Here is an 18871-nt window from a genome sequence, read left to right as displayed (position 1 = left end):
CGCCACTTTCGGAAGCGTGACCAACTCATATGGCTCCCCAAGCCCACTAATATCGCACTGAGGTCCTTGCACACAATTATTAACCACACCGATGCCTTCTCCATTGTTGCCAACTCGACCCTACCTCCATCCAATTTCGGCACCCCGACCCTATGCGACTATAATTTTTTCTGCATCCGCTCATACAAATCACCTAAGGCCAACTCGTCGCTGACTATGTAGGCAAGTACCTTCACTACCACTTCTATAACACCCGGTCTGACACCACCCTCTAGTCTAGGGACAAAAGGCAACTGCCTCATCATAGGAGGTCCATGCACACGAGGTTTTCTCGCACCCTTCTCACCCTCCTCTCCAGCAGTACTGCTATTAAGGGCTTTACACTTCCTCTGCCTCACACGACTCGAGTCTACCAAAGCGAAGTCCATAGGCTCTACTTCGGGCAGTTTAACCACTCTCGCTCGACTCGACTCACCATTAGAGGAAAAACTCTGATTAGCCCACCGACAACTAAGAAGGTCTCCACAATACTCAAAATAAAGCAAAGCAAAAAATTTGAAAAAGTGGCAAAAGAGGATCTGACCTCTTCAGTCAAAAAGCTCCGAACAAACAACGCTGATGACGTTTTCAGATGTTGAACACCTACTCCTTGATTGAAGTTTAGGACCACAATGCTCCAAAGAAATGACTGATCCTCGAACCTATTTGCTGTAAGACGACTAAAACAAAAAGATGTTTGCTGCAAGACAATGAGGAAGAAATTTTGCTAAAAAAATATTCTTCAAATTCAAAAATAACAACCATTTATAGGAGCTAGGGGACAATGCAAGAGGTACGTTGCTTTTTCGACTGCAAATTCAACAAGTGTCACTCACAGCCGCTAAATCATCCACGCCTAATAAATGACCGTCAAGTCATTATTACGACCCATTAACTTAAGTAATAAGCATTTCCAACTCCAGACAACTGTTTTCCACATATCGAATTGACCACTCTGCGCCCTCTTGATATCTTCACATTGCTCCGCATACATCTTCACCAGTCTGCTGAACGAGAACCTCTTATCCAATTCATTACCAGAACCTAATGTCTTCACTCGGAAAGCACCACACGGAGACCTCACATATAATGGTTTGGTAACGTACTCTGTAGGGAGGCTAATTGATAAGGTATATGTGCCAAGCCCACAAAGCATAACAGACAAGCACTCGAACCAAATTATCGACACACCCGGATCCGGCTCATCGAGTAGCTCTATATAAAGGCAACTAAGTCTCATTAATGAAGTCTGCTCTCTCTCTTTCTCTCTAGTGAACCCTTTTTCTATATAATTTGAACGTCAGAGTGTTTTTAGAAACCGATCCCAGCGCATGAGGCGTCCGCAAGCGAAGGACAACACCCAATGTCCTACATCTCCATTAATATGTACTCAATGTGTCGAATTAAAAAAAGTTGGTGGTTTAATTTATAAAAAATCAAAACAGTAAGGGCTTAAAGATATGTTTTCCCATACAAAGACATATATAAAGAGCAATTTGCAGAATCAGCTAAAGTAAAGACAGTCGTCATCGTAGGCACGCATCGAAAGGCGGTTTGGTCGGTCGCCAATGGCCGCCACTTTGAGACCAAAAAGACAAACATTTTTCTTTCTTCTCCAATTACCAATTTAACCCTGCCGTTTCTTTTAGAATTTATATTTTACATCCATAATTTTTCGAAAAGATTTTACATCCATAATTAATAAATTCGTTTTATGAACATAAATTTAATGTTGAAATACATAGGAATTTATTGCTAAAAAAAAATACATAGGAATTTATACATGTTTCAAAAAAAAAATCATAAGAATATATATAAATAAAATCTATTCATATTATAAACTATTTATTATTATTATTATTAAATTAAGAATCTGCAGTTTTTTTCCTAATAAATTAGGTGCAGCATATGATTTGAATTGGAGTAAAAATAAATAATTTTTTATGTTAGAAATCATAAATTAATGTTTATATAACCAATTTTAACTCAATGATAAGAGTATTTCCAACAGTCTTTTAAGTTAAAATTTGAGAAGAGGAGATGAAAATCAGTTCTTAATTTTTTCTTATTAATAATTTATTATTGAGGAGTCCCCCGTCTCACTATTGGTAAATATAATAACAGTTAATAATTTTAATGATAAAATAATAAATAAAGAATGAATATAAAAAGTATTATTGGAGATGATATGTCTTAATCACTTTTAAATCAATAAAAGTCAATTATTTATATTATTTTTAGAGAGTGCATTCAGAATTTCTGAAAGATGTTCTAAATATATATTTGTTCTTAGGGATTCTTACTGATAATTATAGTAAAAAAAAAATTCTGATTACAAGAAAAAGGCTATAACGTTTAGAAAAAAATAGACAAAAACGATAGCGGAATAAATCAACAATAATAAAAATGAAAATGATAGTTGTTCTAAATAACAGTTCAAAAACAATTGTTATCAAAATCCATTTATTAATTATGATGAACCAAGAAATCAGTTCTATAATCTGTAATTATATTCAATAATTAAAAACCAGAGAACCGTATTGGTTAAAATGATTATGATGAGCTAATTGCTAGTAATTTTGCTATAGGTTTAATGACCGTTAGCTGTTATGGTTAATTAGAATTTTCGTCTAATATTTCTCCAACGTTCTTAACTTGTTCAAATTTATCATTTTACCCCATCAATTTATCCAATGTCCTATTTACCCCCTTAACGTATTTCTCACCCCCTCAACTTGTCCATTTATCCTCCAACTCATAGAATATCCTATTTACCCCCTTAACTCCATAAAAATGATATTTCTCACCCCCTCAACTTGTCAATTTACCCCATCCCCAACTCATAGAATATCATATTTACCCACTTAACTCCATAAAAGTAGTATTTTCCACCCCTTACAATCCGTCCTCGAGACCTAAACTGATACATTTTTTAAACGTTAAACTTATATTGGTGCTATTTTGTACGTGGAACCTAAATTGATACTTCCCCAAAATCATAGGCCTATTTTAGTACATTTTCTCTATCTATAATGTCTTTAACTTGTTTATATTAATGTTCTTGTTTTTTTTATTAAAAAAAAAATGTTCTTGTTATTTGTATTTTTTATTCATTCTTTCCCTTTTCAATTTTTTTTGCTAGTTAAATTTTGATTATCTAATTATTATAATACAATATTATTATAATAAACACATGAATGATCAATATAATTATCAAATTAAAACAAAATAAAAAGTTGATATTAAAAATATATATTTTCAAACTCATTTGAATAAGTGCTATTAATTTTGCACTATAAAGGGGTAAAAAATACCACTTTTATAGAGTTAAGAGGGTAAATATGATCATAAGAGGTGAGAAATGCCACTTTTATGGAGTTAATGGGGTAGATAGGACATTCGATGAGCTGAGGAGGGGTAAAATGACTAATTTAGACAAGTTAAGGAGGTGGGAAATACCATTTCTATAAAGTTAAGGGGATAAATAGGACATTCGATAAATTGGAAGGATAAAATGACCAATTTAAACAAATTAAAAGGGCTGAAAGAGCATTGGGCCTAGAATTTTTAACAAAAGATTTCTTCTCTTTTTTGATTATTTTTAATCAAAATAATAATAATACTTTTTACCTGGCTGCTTTTACTGTTACTAAAGACATATATGATCTGGAATTATGTAACGGTGATAAAATTGTAAATAAAAAGAGATGGAGAGGCAAATAAATCGGAAGGAAACAAAAAAAACCAGTATAGGAGCCAAATCATGGCAGGATTGGCTGTTTAAATGGGACCCACAAAGCTATAAGTGGAGTCCACACCCTCTCCCTCTCTGTCCTCCTTTATATTTGAAAGATTCTTTCTCTCTTCTCCCTCACAATTTTCAATTTCTTCTTCATCATCACCTCCACTTCCCTTTCTTTTTCTAAATTAATTAAGAACACTTCTTCCAACCAGAGGATAATCGCTCTCCGGTGAGCTTCTTTTACTTTATTTGTTTTCTTCATCGGTTTTATATTTTGCTTTCTTTGCTATTGTTGATTCATAATTATTAACTGAGATTTTATACTTCTGTTTCATCATGTTCATGTGATTCGATCATGATCTAGTGCTTATTATTCATATCTGATCATTTCTTCCTTTCGGTTACTGTGATTCACTTTAATAAGCTCTTCGTATTAGAATCGATTATCAAACTCTTGATGATGGATGCTATATGACTTTTTTTTTTCAATTTAATTTCTGATTATCGTTTCTATGATCCGATATGAACCAAATCAAGTTCGTGCTCCGATGGAATGCGCTCGAAATTCGAATAAAGTAGAGTCGATCGCTGTTTTGATCAGAGAAAGCTATGATTATTAACTTGTTCATCTGATTTACTCTTCTTTTTCTTTTACTGGCGTGTTTGGCAATTGAATTGGAAATTGAGTTGTTGAGTTTCCATTTCTGTGTTTGCCCTGGGGTTAGGTGGGGGGTTTAAAACAGCAACTTGGGATCAGCTTTGACTTAAACAAGGGAGTATATATTTTATAAAATCCACTAAGAAATTATTTCCACTCTGTGTTGGCAGTAGATTTAATATTTTAATCTTATGGCTTCATTTGGAAATTTAAAATAGGTAGGAAGAAATAAATTAGCTGTTTTTTCTAGTAATTTGTTTTTATTTGATCAATCATATGTCCTTGCATATAAGGAAAATCTGACTTGTTAAGCTCTACAAACTTTCAAATTATAAAATCGTAATTAAGTTTGTGCAAGAATTACAAATCTATGATGATAGATATATAATATTAATATGGATAAAATTTCTATGAGCCGAAAGCTTTCAATTAAGTTAATGTTTCCCCTGCCTCTCATATTCCTTTTTCCTTAATTTCCCAAAGTAGTAAAGTTAGAAAGCATTTGTCATTATATTGATGATAGGATAGGGCAATAAGAAATTTGTGGGACTTGGGAAGGCGAGATTGATTGCTAATAGTAATGGTACTAGAAAAAGGGTATCCTTGAGCTGTCACGCGTAATTTAACCTTTGAACAAATTAGATGAAAACAAACTATTTCCCAAAAGAAAATTGGAGATGGGGATGGGGGGCCTAACTTTAATGGGTTCCACCCAATATGGTTCCTTTTTTGTGCTTATATAAAAATATATATGTTAGGGTTTGTTAACGGGGTAGGGATCCGCTTTTACGGGACAGAAAATTTCTGAAAAAAAAAAATTCTTACGGGACAGGATGGGTAATTTTTGGTCCCCGAAATTAAAATGGGGACATCGATGAGGAATATCCTCTCTCTGCCTCGTGATCGTGGGAATCCGATCCCCAAAATTATTAATCAAGTTATATATTCTTAAAATTTTAATTTTAATTTTTATACTTAATATGCGTATTATGTATTTAATTAATATGTTGAACTATTATAGTTGTCTTTTACTATTAATTTGATATTTTATTTTATATAAATTTAATTTTTAACTAGTATTAAAATGAATAACTAAAAAATTAAGATCCCGATGAGAATCCCCGGGAATGTATCCCGACAAGAAAATATTTTTTTTTTCCAATTCATAGACGAGCCATAAGGTAAGAATTCCCTAAATAGTCCATAAGGAATCCCTAAATAGTCGATAACATGGATAGGAACCATATAGAGAAGATAGAGAGAAGTTAAATTAGTAGTAACTAAGTATCTCTCAAAGCCTTGGGGAATAATATTCTGAAATGGACAGCTAATGTTGCAATTTTTTTAAGCATTGGGGAAAAAACTTTAGTTCCATACCCCTACACCATAATCACCTTTTTGTATATATTCCGGACATCAGAAAATGAATTAATTGGGACCCACGAAAGTTAATGGTCATCACATGATAGATCTGAACTAGAATTTTGAAGATTTGGATCTTTAATCTGGTTTTTGTCCAGTTATATAGTAATATATATAATCGATCTAGTTCCAGCAGTAACAGGTAGATGATTTTGTTTTCTTGTTACAGATCGCTTGTCCTAAAGTTGATTTTATAAGAAGTTTGCATTTTATCTACTTTGGGTCCAATGTTTGTTGATAATTATGTTGAAAAATAATGATGTAGGCCTAAGTTTCTGCATGCTGCATATCTTAATTGAATCGCAATGAAAGATGGGTCTATCTAATTATAGTCCATAAAATTATTAAATGAAAATTTCGGTGAAAAAATCCTTAAATTTCGTCTAATTCACATTTAGGTAATTTCATTTTTCCGCATGAAGTTTCAACTTATTTATTTATTTCACGATTCAATTTGCAAATTTTCGATGCCAAAATTTGTTGCCAATTTTTAGACATCGATTTATCCCAAAGAAAAAAGAAAATAGAAAGGAGTTTGTATTTTAAGGACAAAATGATATCTTCAAATCTCTATTCTTTTAGAGATTAATTAGGTTGAATATTTTTTTCTTCGCTTTTCGATAGCACTACTTTTTATATATAAAATACAAACAATAGTTCTCTAACCAAACAACTAAAATTTAATTTTTAATATGAAAAGTAAAACAAATTAGAAAAAATAAGTAAATAAACATCCCCTTAGAAAGACTATTTTTTTTCTAAAATTGTATCTGAACTTGCTAACAGAAAAGAGTTTAGGAAACAATTTCTGAACTTGATACAGGCAATATAATTTATTAAATAACAAAAAAAAAAAAAAAAAGCAGACTGCCCATGTGGGATCTTATGATTTGATATTTATTGGGTTAGTGATACTGTAACTACAAAAGTTTATTTTCATTTGCTTCCCAATTACATTATTATAAAGTAGATTTTTTCCTTTTTAAATATGTACTTAATAGAAATTAGTACATCGAGATGTGATTATTTGAAAGATATTGTAGGTTGAAAATGACACTGTTACAAAACTTTATTCAAAGTTTAAATAGAAATGCAGTTATGGTTCATGAATTGGGATTTTTTTCGTATGAATTATATGTTTGTGTGTGACATACACATGTTCTATCAACTTCTTCGTCTCTCTTTTTCTTTTTATTTTTTCTAAAAGAAAATCCACATCTTCTTTTCCGCAGTTGTTATTTATTTATTTATTTTTCTTTAGAAATCGAATTTGGAATCAACATTTCAAAATATGGTAATAATAAATGTGAGGGAAAAAAAAGTCCTAATTTGAAGAATGTGAAATTTGAACTTTTACTTGAGGTTTATTTTTTCCGAGCTTCTTCTACGCGATACATAATTGTATTTCATTTTGTTTTCATGCCAACAACTTTGTATAGAATCAAATGCAACAGATGAGCACAAAATAAATCTTGCTCTACCTACCTTACTGATCTCAAACTTAACTACTAGATTTTGACAATATCAGAGTTCAGGCAGCATGGATGAGGAGGTCCAAGTTACTTCAGAGATCCCAGTAATGAAGGTCGAGACTGAGGTTAAAGCCGAGGTTGTCAAGGTAATAGATTAAAGAGTTCATTTGTTGGCTTTTATCTTCAATTCCATATAATTCGAAAGCCTTACCACGACTTGCAATAAAATGTACAATGTATTACCAAAGTAACAATGGTTGTAATTTTTCATTGTTGTAATTCTAAACTTTTCGACAACCAATCATTGATCCTAATTGACAGGAATTTAATGGTGACATATCACGAGTAGAAAAAGATGGGAAGAAAGAGGAGGATGAGACTGATGGAGAATTCATAAAAGTAGAGAAGGAATCCCTTGATGGTAAGGATGCCTCACATAGAGCAGTGGAAACCATTGCAGATAATGGCAAGCCATTGGTGGTAGAAAGAAGTTCAAGCAATACAACCCGAGAATTATTGGAAGCTCAAGAGAATGCAAAGGAACTTGAACTTGAACTGGGAAGAGTAGCTGGAGCATTAAAGCATTCTGAGTCTGAAAACGCAACACTGAAGGAAGAGAGCTTGCTTGCAAAGGAGAAGTTGGAGGCAAGCGAAAAGAAGATTGAGGAGCTTGAACTGGATCACAAGAAATTGCAAGAGCAGATAATTGAAGCTGAGGAGAAATATACATCACAGCTCAATACTCTGCAGGCAGGTTTGGAAGCACAAGACACGAAGCACAAGGAATTGATCGAGGTGAAGGAAGCATTTGATACTCTTAATCTTGAACTTGAGAACTCACGAAAGAGGATGCAAGAATTGGAAGAAGGGCTGCAAATTTCTACAAGTGAAGCAAAAAAGTTTGAGGAGTTGCATAAAGAAAGTGGAGGACATGCTGAAAATGAGACACAAAGGGCACTGGAGTTCGAGAGGCTCCTTCAAGAAGCAAAATCAAGTATACAAGAAATGGAAGATCAGATGTCATCCCTTCAGAAGGAAGTTCAAGGCCTGAATGAAAAGATCGCAGAAAACCAGCAAGTTGAAGAAGCCCTTAAGAGCACTGTGGCAGATCTTTCAGCAGTTAATGAAGAATTATTGCTTTCAAAATCACAGCTGGTGGACATGGAGCAAAAAATTTCTTCCAAAGAGGCTCTTGTAAGTGAAATTACTGGGGAACTGGACCTCAAGAAAGCTTCAGAATCTCAACTGAAGGAAGACATATTGGCGTTAGATAACTTGCTCAAGGCTACCAAAGAAGACCTCCAAATTAAGGTTTCCGAATTGGAAGCCATCCAGTTGAAGCTGCAGGAAGAAGCCACCGTAAGGGAATCATTTGAAGCCAAGTTACAAACCCAGGAATCAGAGGTTTCAATTGCGCATGAGGAATTAGCTAAAGTAATGAAAGAAAAAGAAGCTCTTGAAGCAACTGTGGCAGGTCTCACTAGCGACGTAGCTCAAGTGAAGGAACAGTGCAGTGAACTTGAGGACAAATTGAAGCTTTCAGATGAGAATTTCTCTAAAGCAGATTCCCTTTTGTCTCAAGCTTTGTCGGAAAATGCAGAATTTGAACAAAAATTGAAGTCTTTGGAAGAGCTCCACAGTCAATCTGGAGCTGATGCAGCATCTGCTGCTCAAAAGAATCTGGAGCTTGAGGATTTACTCAGAGCTTCAACTGATGCCGCAGAAAGTGCACAATCCCAGCTGAGAGAACTGGAGGTACGATGCATTGCGGCTGAGCAGAGGAATGTGGAACTTGAGCAACAATTGAATTCCATTGAACTTAAAAGCAGTGATGCAGAGAGAGAAGCAAAAGAATTCTCAGTGAAAATATCTGAACTCGATGCTTCTCTAAAGGAATCGGAAGAAGAAAAAAGGCAGTTGAATGTCCAGATTCAAGAATTCCAGGAGAAGATAAACCACTTTGAATCTTCCCTAGCTCAGTCATCATCACGCTGTGCAGAGCTTGAGGAGCTGTTAAAGGATGCTACAGAGAAGAGCGCCGAACATGAGAACAGAGCTACGATGAACCACCAGCGTAGCCTTGAACTTGAAGATTTGTTCCAGATGTCCCATTTCAAAGTAGAGGATGCTGGAAAAAAAGCGAGTGAGCTAGAGTTGTTACTCGAAGCAGAGAAATATAGAATTCAGGAACTTGAGGAGCAGATCAGAACATTAGAAACGAAGTGTGTGGATACAGAAACTGAGTGCGGCAAATACTTCAACAAGGCATCTGAACTTTCATCAGAGCTCGAGGCGTTCCAAGCAAGGTCTTCAAGCCTTGAAACTGCACTGCAAACAGCCAACGAAAAGGAGAAAGAGCTAACAGAATGCCTGGATTCGTTGACCAATGAGAAGAAGAGTTTAGAAGATGTATCAAACAGTTCTAGTGAGAAGCTAGCTGAAGCTGAGAATCTTGTAGAAGTCTTGCGCAATGAATTAAATGTGATGCAAGAGAAGTTAGAGAGCATTGAATATGATCTAAAGGCCACTGGATTGAGAGAGAGTGATATAATGGTGAAACTCAAGTCTGCAGAGGAGCAGCTAGAGCAACAAGAAAAGGTACTAGAGCAAGTTACTGCAAGAAAGTCAGAGCTTGAATCATTGAATGAATCACTAGCAAGGGATTCAGAAATCAAAATTCAAGAGGCTATAGCGAACTTCAGCAGTAAGGATTCTGAAGTACAATTCCTGGTTGAGAAGCTGAAGAGTCTTGAAGAACAAGTGAAGTCATATGAAGAACAGGTTGCTGAAGAAGCTGGGAAATCTGCATCGTTGAAGGAAGAACTAGAACTGTGTTTGTTGAAAGTGGCTTCCTTGGAAACTTCCAATGAAGAACTGAAGACAAAGATTCTAGAAGCAGACAGTAAGGCTTCTAACTCTCTCTCTGAAAATGAGCTCTTAGTTGAGACGAACAATCAGCTTAAAACCAAGGTTGATGAACTTCAAGGACTGCTAAGTTCTGCTGCTTCTGAGAAGGATGCCTCAGCTCAACAGCTTGCTTCTCACATGAGCACTATTACAGAACTAGCAGAGAAGCACTCAAGGGCTCTAGAACTTCATTCGGCTACTGAGGCTCAGACTTTAATGGCAGAAAAAGAGTTACAGGAGGTCGTTCAAAGGCTGGCTCAGAGAGATGAAGAAACAAAAGATTTGAATGATAAGCTAAATGCTTATGAAGGAAAAATAAAACTCTACGAAGAACAGGCTCATGAAGCTTCTGGTATTGCTGAAACTCAAAAACTTGAGCTGGAAGATGCTCACCGGAAACTAGAACATCTTGAAAGTATTATTGAGGAAAAGCAAATCAAGTCAACTAACTTTGAAAAAGAGAGTGGTGGACTGGCTGAGGCAAATTTGAAGCTCACTCAGGAACTGGCCTCGTATGAGGCCAAATTGAGTGATTTAGAGGCAAAACTGTCTGTAGTTCATTCTGAGAAAGACGAAGCAGTAGAACAGCTACAATCTTCAAAAAAAGTGATAGAAGACTTAACTCATCAACTTACTGATGAAGGACAGAGACTACAGTCTCAGGTTTGTCATAATAATCCTTATATTATGTCTTCAAATCATTATCTGGCAATTTAGTCTGCTGACGTAACGTGTTTTCATGCTGCAGATATCTTCGATAATGGAAGAGAACAACCTGCTTAATGAAACATATCAAAATGCAAAGAAGGAACTTCAAACTGTGATTATCCAGCTTGAAGAGCAGGTGAAAGAGCACAAGGCAAATGAAGATGCCTTAGAATCTGAGATTGAAAATCTCAAGGCTGGGATGGCAGAGAATTCAGCACTGCAAACCCAGGTGAAGGAACTCGAGGATAAATTGGCAATAGCCGATGCACGACTGAAAGAAGAGGTACTTTTTTACTAATTATAAGAATTTAAAGAAACCCCAAAATAAGATTTTAAGGTTCAATTGAAGTCCCTCAGCTAATCAATACATCACTACTTCCAATAGGTGAAAAGCATTCAGGCAGCTGCTAGTGAAAGAGAAGCAGAGTTAAATTTGAAAGTAGAGGATCATGCACTAAAAATCCAAGACAGATATGTACTAAAAGATCAAGTTTTACAGCTTCAAAAAGAGTTACAACTTGCTCAGAGTACTGTTACAGAAAAGGTTAGGCACCAGATTTATGTTGTGCTTGCTTTTGGATTGTTTAAAATTAAGCCAACGTCCTGTATATGAATATAGTTTTGCAATTATTTTATTGACTTTTTGCAATTATCTGGTGTGGTGTGGAAATGAACAGGAAGAAGCAAATTCTCAAAAAGATATAGAAAGAGAAGCAGCTCTGAAGAGATCCCTTGAAGAGCTTGAAGCTAAGAACAAAGAGATTGTAGCGCTAGAGAAGCAGGTGAAGGAGATCGAGCAGAAATTGCAAATGAGTGATGCAAAATTATTAGAAAAGGTCAGTACATTGCAAAGAACATGTGACACATGAAATCTAAATGAAGTTGACTTTGTTTGTTTGTTAGTGCACTTGCACTAAGAGAAGGAATTCATCAAACTCATTTAGATAAGAAAAGAAAAAGGCATGATCCCGTACATATGCATATATAACATGTTAATTTAGTTTGAAATGGTCATGATTTTGCATGATTATATTATATAATGTTTCCATTGCAGGGGAAGTTGGCGGATATGAAAGACAGCACAGAGATAAAATCTAGAGACATGGGATTTGGGTCATCAAGTCCAGTGAAAAGGAAGAGTAAGAAAAAGCAAGAGGGTGCAACATCCCAAGCAGTAGCAGAGACACATGCACAAACAACAGAGGCTTCTCCTGTGATGCACATCAAGGTCATTTTGGGAGTGGCCCTTGTATCTATTATCATTGGCATAATTCTTGGGAAACGCTATTAGTTTTCTTGCTTGCTGTTTCTTTTTTTTTTCTTTACTTTGGTTTTATTGGTTATGAAAACCTCATGGACAAGGTTATGCCCATAATATTGTAAGTTATTATTATTTTTTTTCTTTCTCTTTTTTTTTTTTTTTTTTTTTTCTTTTTATGTATAGTGGAGAGCTAGGTCTTTGATATCGGTGGGGGGAATTTATTTTTCAATTATTACCGAGAATGTGGATGTGGTGATATTCAAGTTTGCAGTTTTTGTGGTGTTATTTTTTTTAATTGGTGTATAAACAATGAAAATTCGTTCTTCTTAAAAAAAAAAAAAAAAAAAATCGAAGACTTAAGTTAAAAGGTATTTTCTAAAGAAAAGGATTTGTATTAAATTCTTACACTTTGAAATACAAAATTCATCTGAATAAGGAATTTATTGGCAAATCAAATGATCTCATGATGGAATTGAAATAAGAAGCTTTCAAATTTCTATCATACAAATTAAAATAAATTATGGATAAATTAGAATAGTGGAAACGTCTTTGACCCACTTAATAAATTTAGCTCTATGTTGGGAGAGAACGGATTTAGCTTCCACAAAAAAAAAAAAAAATAATTGTAACTTTAAACCTGATATTTTTATCAAGTGTGTATAATTTCAAGTCTTGTTAGGTGACACAATGATAGAGGATGATAATAACATGAAATTGCATATAAAAAAAACTCATTTTTTGTATGAAAAAAATTAGGTTTAATTGCAGCATTTTATACGTTGAGGCTAAATCCGCTCCCTCTCGGTAACCATTGGACTAAATTTGTAAATTATCTCATACGTAAATGAGTTAAAGTCGTAAGCTTTGTCATAATTCGGGTTCGCCTGTCCAAGCCATTTTTGGAAGAGAAACAAACTCTCGTGTTACTTTTCTTTCCTTTTTCGAAAGTTCTCTTAAAAAACAAGAGAGAATGACAAACCAACTAATCTGTATAATATTGAAAAACTAACAACAACAACAACAAAGCCTTAGTCCCGAAATGATTCGGGGTCGGCTAACATGAACCATCATATAAAACCGTCAAATCAAGTCGTGTCAGCGACACAAATTCGATCAGCGACACAAATTCGATCCCTTCACTCCGTCCTATCCACTACCATATTTTCCTCAATTCCCAGTAAACTCATATCACTCTCGATCACCCTCCTCCAAGTTTGCTTAGGTCTTCCCCTACCACTCACCACTACATCCATTTGCCACTCTTCGGTTCTCCTAACCGGCACATCAAGCGCTCTACGTCTCACATGACCAAACCACCTTAGTCGGTTTTCTCTCATTTTATTCTCAATAGATGTGACCCCTACTTTTGTCCTAATTATTTCATTAATCACCCGATCCTTTCTCGTATGACCACACATCCATCTCAGCATACGCATCTCCGCTACCGACATCTTATGGATGTGGCAGTGTTTCACTGCCCAACACTCCGTACCATATAGTACCATATAACAATGCTGGTAGGAATATTCACATCTCAGTTAGTAGGAATTTTATGATTATCAAATATGTAGAAGCTGATTTTGATAAAGCCATTTCTTGTGCAATTTATGCAAATCCACAAGTATCTAATCTATATATGGGTTGGATTATTAAATGGACTCATCTAACAACTATTTCAATCAGTAAATGAACTAAAAACAAGTTGAGATGGAGAGGCACAAATTCAATTCAATTGGATAAATATGCAGGCAGTTCCTTATTGGCATTAAACAAATTTAGAATCACAATCTGATCATAGCAAAAATAAGAATTATGAAAATGTTAAGGAATTTGTAATTTTATCGTGTTAAAAGATAGCATTTAAATATTTTCCAATAAAACCTGAAAACATTGAGAGGTCAGCTGATCATGCAGTAAGACAGATGAAAATACATTTTGCACACCTTACTCATAAACCTACAATGGGTTTCTCTCACTAATCATATTTTTATTCTTCTAAGTTTGTCTATCTACCATAAAACAAAGCTTCGGCCATAGCTTGCCAATATTAAAATTCAGCCCTTGTATTTGGCACAATTTGTCACTTTCACCCATGTACTTCATTTTTCGCACATTTGGCCCTTCACAGACACTTCCATACCATTCTTAGTGTATTACTAGTAAAAGAACAGTTTTGTCACTGGTCATATCTTTTATCAAGGGTCAGATTTTATGAGAAATCACAGTACAGGAACTAAATGCACTTTAAATTAAGTACATGGGCTGAAGTGAAATTGTGTCAAACACAATAGATCAAATTTTAGCTTTTGCTGTCACGGATGAGTTGATACCTTTCTCCAGAGTGATTTCAATGCAAACTGCAGCCAGTGTTGTTCCAGTTGCTATTTAATTTCTTTCAAGTCCTTCAATCCATCAAAAATCTCATAATCAGCAAAACCTGGATAAAAGAAAAACCACTGTGTAGTTAACTCGAGAAACGTTTTTCCTTAATTTAAAATTCTTAAGTATCCAGAGTAAGTGCAATTACCAACACCCAAGTCTTCAATTTCATCAACTGGTGCTGCAACCGGCACACTCGGGGGAGCAGAAATCGGAACCAGAGACATCCAATCTGAGTTTTCATAGTCCTCTAAACAAAGATCACTTTGCATGATCCACTCTTCAACAATGCTAATATTGTCAAACGAAATAGGGTCTGTAGAAACTTGATTTTTGTTTTCATCAGCCCTGAAGTAAAATCAGTTAGAAAACTTGTATATAAATCAACACTACATATTGTTGGATACCACTTTTTTGCTACTTACATTCCTTCAAGCCGTAAATTGTACTGCACGAAAACAAGATCATTGAGTCTTTTCCGCTCCAGGCAGTTTGTAGTGGTATGTACCTTTTCAAAAGGAATATGACTGCGCTTACACCCAACTGAACTGCAAGTTTGATTGAGAATTCTAATGGCCAAACGTGCCAAATTCGGACAGCCTCCGCCATATGTAGTCCACCATTCAGCTAAAACATAGGTAAGTCAAACACAAAATCAATGACATAAGAAAGTATATCTTGTTACAAATCTATTACCGGACTGCTAGAAATAATAACATCAAACAATTAATCTAATGAAAGCTTCTCACCAGGAAGCAAAGTCTCGCGCGATCTAACTGCCATCTTTCTCCCGAGATCTCCAACAGCATCCTTGTAAAAGTTTAATTCTTTGGCAATCTTATCTTGGACTTCTGAATCAGGAACTAACCTTTCTATGCAATCAAACATGCTTGACCTCATCTCGTTATGTGCATCTTCGTCTATGCTATAAAAGAACTTGGGATTAAGGAAGAAACCTGCAACATGAAGAGGAGGATGCTGTTGTTGATTCCACCTCTGATCTATCATATTCCAGTAGAACATGTAATCCTCTCTCTTAACAAGTTCTCTCTTAATTGTTTCTTTTGCTCGATACATTCCTGCAAGAACATATCCCATTGCAGCTTTTTTTTTACTGCTAGCTATTCCTAAAACTTGTAAGAGTGGAGTCGTTAAACGGATGATCAAGATGCACGAAGACCAAAATGACCGATTACTGATAATATCTAGCATTGCTAATCCTCCCAGTTGCTTTGCATAGGGGCAGTCCATCCACTCTTGTGAAGTAACCATAGTTTGTAAATTGAGTTTAAAATCAGCCAATCTTTGCAACATTGTAAAGTTAGTAGCAGCACGGGTTAAACCTTGTTGGACAATATCTTTTCCAAAAGTAAACCTTCTCATTAGATTCAAGACTGCACTATGATTGTAGACAAATCTAGTAACAGATCTAGCCTGTTCAATAACCGAATTTATCCACTCTAGTTTCCCGAAATCCTCTAGTATTAGATCAACGCAACGGAAAACACAAGGAGCCCAAAAGAGAGACGGAAAAGTTTCCATCAACCTTTTCCCAGCAACACTATAATGCTCATCATTATTAGTAATCACCTGCAGAACATTTGTGGCTCCGACTTCTTCAACTACCAGTTTAAGCAATGCATACAGAGAATCTATAGAATATAGGACACGTGAGGCTTCCACAGTTCTTAGGAAAACAGTTCCTTGAGAGCAATTTACCAAGAAGTTGAGTACAGTTCTACCACTTTCTGTGTTCAATTCTTCAACCATGATAGAACAACCATTCCTAGCCCATGTTTTTCTATGCTGATTAATGTCATTCTTTATTTCTTCAACTAAATTCTTCAATATCCAACCACGAACTTCATGATGTGATGGAGCAAGCATCCCTGATACTCCAGAGGAAAGCGTATCAATCAACCGTTGGAAATAACTGGAGTCCAATGCATCAAGATTGGCTCCGATATCATATAAGAAGCGCCCGATCATCATGTGAATCGGATTCTCTACCATTTTCAAAGCTACTACATTTAGAGGATCAGTAGCAGCAGCAGCAGCAGAAGCAGAAGTCTTACCTCTTTCCCTCTTCCTTGAATCCAACTTTCCACTATTCACACCATTTTCCTCATCGAACAACAAATTCAAATTGGGTTCGGCACCGTCACAATAATAAGCATCATCATCATCATAATCACAACCATCTTGAACAGAAACATTAACAAGTTGTTCTACAGCAGCAGGAGAAGCCACATTGGTGACTTTCTGCTTCTTCTTTTGCTTTCCTGAAACCTCATTTAAACTCTGCTGCATCAAAAGACGAACATCAGGAGGAACTTGATAGCAAATAGGGGAAGCGCCTTTTCGACCAGCAAGATGCTCTTTGAACCTATGAATTCCTCCACCCTTAAACAGTTTAGCACAATAATTACATTTAATATGCACTCTATCATCAGTTTTGATCATTTGACAATACTTCCAGGCAGTGTCTTTCTTCTGGCGAGTAGTAGGAGACATTACAGTTTCATTAGGGGTTATAACTTGAGGAGTCTCAGTCTCAACCCCATCATCTGATTCTGCAACTAGATTACATTCTTTTTGCTGTTTCACATTTTGCCTAGTGAATGCCTTGACTGAAAAAGCATCTAAAGTTTGTTGAATCAACACACGCACGTCGGAAGGAACGGTTTTACAAACCGGACCACCACCCTTCCGACCGGCGAGGTGCTCCTTGAATCTGTAAATTCCACCTCCCTTAAATAGTTTACCGCAATATTTACACTTAATATGTACTTTTCCATCTTCTTTCAACGATTCACAATGATTCCATCCTATGTCAAGTTTATGCCCTGAATTGGGAGATTCCATTCTTCTTCCAAAATTAATTCTGCTTCATTATAACAGATTAAACAACTGAGCTTACAACGAATTAAATTCATAATCTTGGTAATTCAACTTACAATAATTTAAAAGATTCATCAAAACATATAAGAGGGGAAGAAAACACCATACTTGGTTTGTCTGGCAGAGATTCAAAATAAAATCTGAAATTGGGCGAACCGGTTAGAGCAGCGGCGACCCGATCAATGAGTAACCCAATCTGGTTTAAGATTTCAAGAATGATCTGAGAAAAACTGGGAGTTTTTGCGGCAACACGAACCCGAAACTTATGACAGAGTAGCCCAGGGGTGATTTGGGTCAACCGTTAATTGGGTGTTTGGGTTTGGTTAGGTTTCGTATTCCGGGAACAAACTTCACCAATTCCATTACTAATATTTTAATCTAAATTCTAAGGGAAAATGTCCAAATTGGCGCCTAATACTTTTATGGAAGTGCAATAATATTTCTAATGTAATAAACAATGAAATTTTGTTCTTAACTTTTTCAATTTGAATTAGTTTTGGGTACAGATAACAATAAATATAACAATTTTAGAGGCATTTAACTCATTTCATAAAATATGACTCACTTATGTCCAGAGTCGGAGGTAGAAGGGCATGAGGTGTCGATGCACTTCGACCACCTGAAACCATTCCGATTGGGATAGTTAAGGGGTGGTACTAGGGATAGCAACTAGTACCGGTGGTATCCGACACTAACCCGTCTCTAATATGATTATCCGTATTCTGTATAAAAAAGTATTAGATAGCGTATCTTTTACCCAGTACCCGTCATATATTTGACTATTTATTTTAATATATTTTACTTTCTTGATAATTGGAATGATTTAGAATTTAGAATTTATAATATCTGTAGATGAATTATTTATGGAATTTATTCTTTATTAAATTTGTAATATTTTTTGTTTTATCTATTGATTTTTAACGGGTGAAGACATCCGCGGGTATCCGCAATTTAAATGGGACGGGAATGAGATTCATGAAGTATAGCCGTTAGGTAATGAGACGGTACAAGTAATAAAAGATAAACGAGTAAGAGTTTGAGATTGACAATACTCTACCCGTTGCCATCTCTCGATCGTACCGCCCCTTTTATCCCTCTACCTTCAACTATGGGATACTGGTTGTACCTCAGGTTGTATCTCAGCAGATGAAAAATTGTGCATCTTTTTTTTTTCATTTAGATCTTGGTAGAAAAAGAAATTAAACTCAATTCATATGGACTGAATTATTTTGTTTTTTTTACACTTTAAGTAATCAAATGTGGATTTTGTTACTAAATGAACCCAAATTAAAACAGAAAATTATAAAAATGAGCTTTGTGGGTTGGTCGATTTGCAAAGATATATCCCGTGGTTTGAAAGTTTGTAAATGAAAGTTCCGAGT

General features: G+C 35.3%; 2 protein-coding genes across 3 annotated transcripts; one reads left to right on the top strand and one right to left on the bottom strand.

The window, feature by feature from the left end:
* The first annotated feature begins 3867 nt into the window (after positions 1–3867).
* Positions 3868–12482, top strand: LOC136206448 (uncharacterized). Of its 2 annotated transcripts, none has more exons than XM_065997505.1 (7): positions 3868–4010; positions 7390–7479; positions 7655–10903; positions 10989–11231; positions 11334–11492; positions 11626–11784; positions 12003–12482. In XM_065997505.1, exons 2-7 carry the CDS (start codon positions 7402–7404, stop codon positions 12237–12239), a joined length of 4125 nt encoding a protein of 1374 aa, XP_065853577.1. In that variant the 5' UTR covers positions 3868–4010; positions 7390–7401; the 3' UTR covers positions 12240–12482. The 2 variants fall into 2 exon arrangements, with proteins under 2 accessions (XP_065853577.1, XP_065853578.1); XM_065997506.1 differs by having other exon boundaries at positions 3893–4010; positions 7374–7479.
* A 1537-nt stretch (positions 12483–14019) lies between these two features.
* LOC136206112 (uncharacterized) lies at positions 14020–17876 on the bottom strand. Its single transcript, XM_065997038.1, has 5 exons — positions 17598–17876; positions 15338–17472; positions 15014–15215; positions 14737–14936; positions 14020–14646 (listed from the first exon to the last, which is right to left on the bottom strand). The coding sequence occupies exons 2-5, from the start codon at positions 17451–17453 to the stop codon at positions 14591–14593; spliced, it is 2574 nt and encodes an 857-aa protein (XP_065853110.1). The 5' UTR covers positions 17454–17472; positions 17598–17876; the 3' UTR covers positions 14020–14590.
* Positions 17877–18871: the final 995 nt, after the last annotated feature.

This window comes from Euphorbia lathyris, chromosome 9 (assembly GCF_963576675.1).
Source record: "Euphorbia lathyris chromosome 9, ddEupLath1.1, whole genome shotgun sequence".
Classification (NCBI taxonomy): Eukaryota; Viridiplantae; Streptophyta; class Magnoliopsida; order Malpighiales; family Euphorbiaceae; genus Euphorbia; species Euphorbia lathyris.
This window is presented reverse-complemented; position numbering and strand designations above follow the sequence as displayed.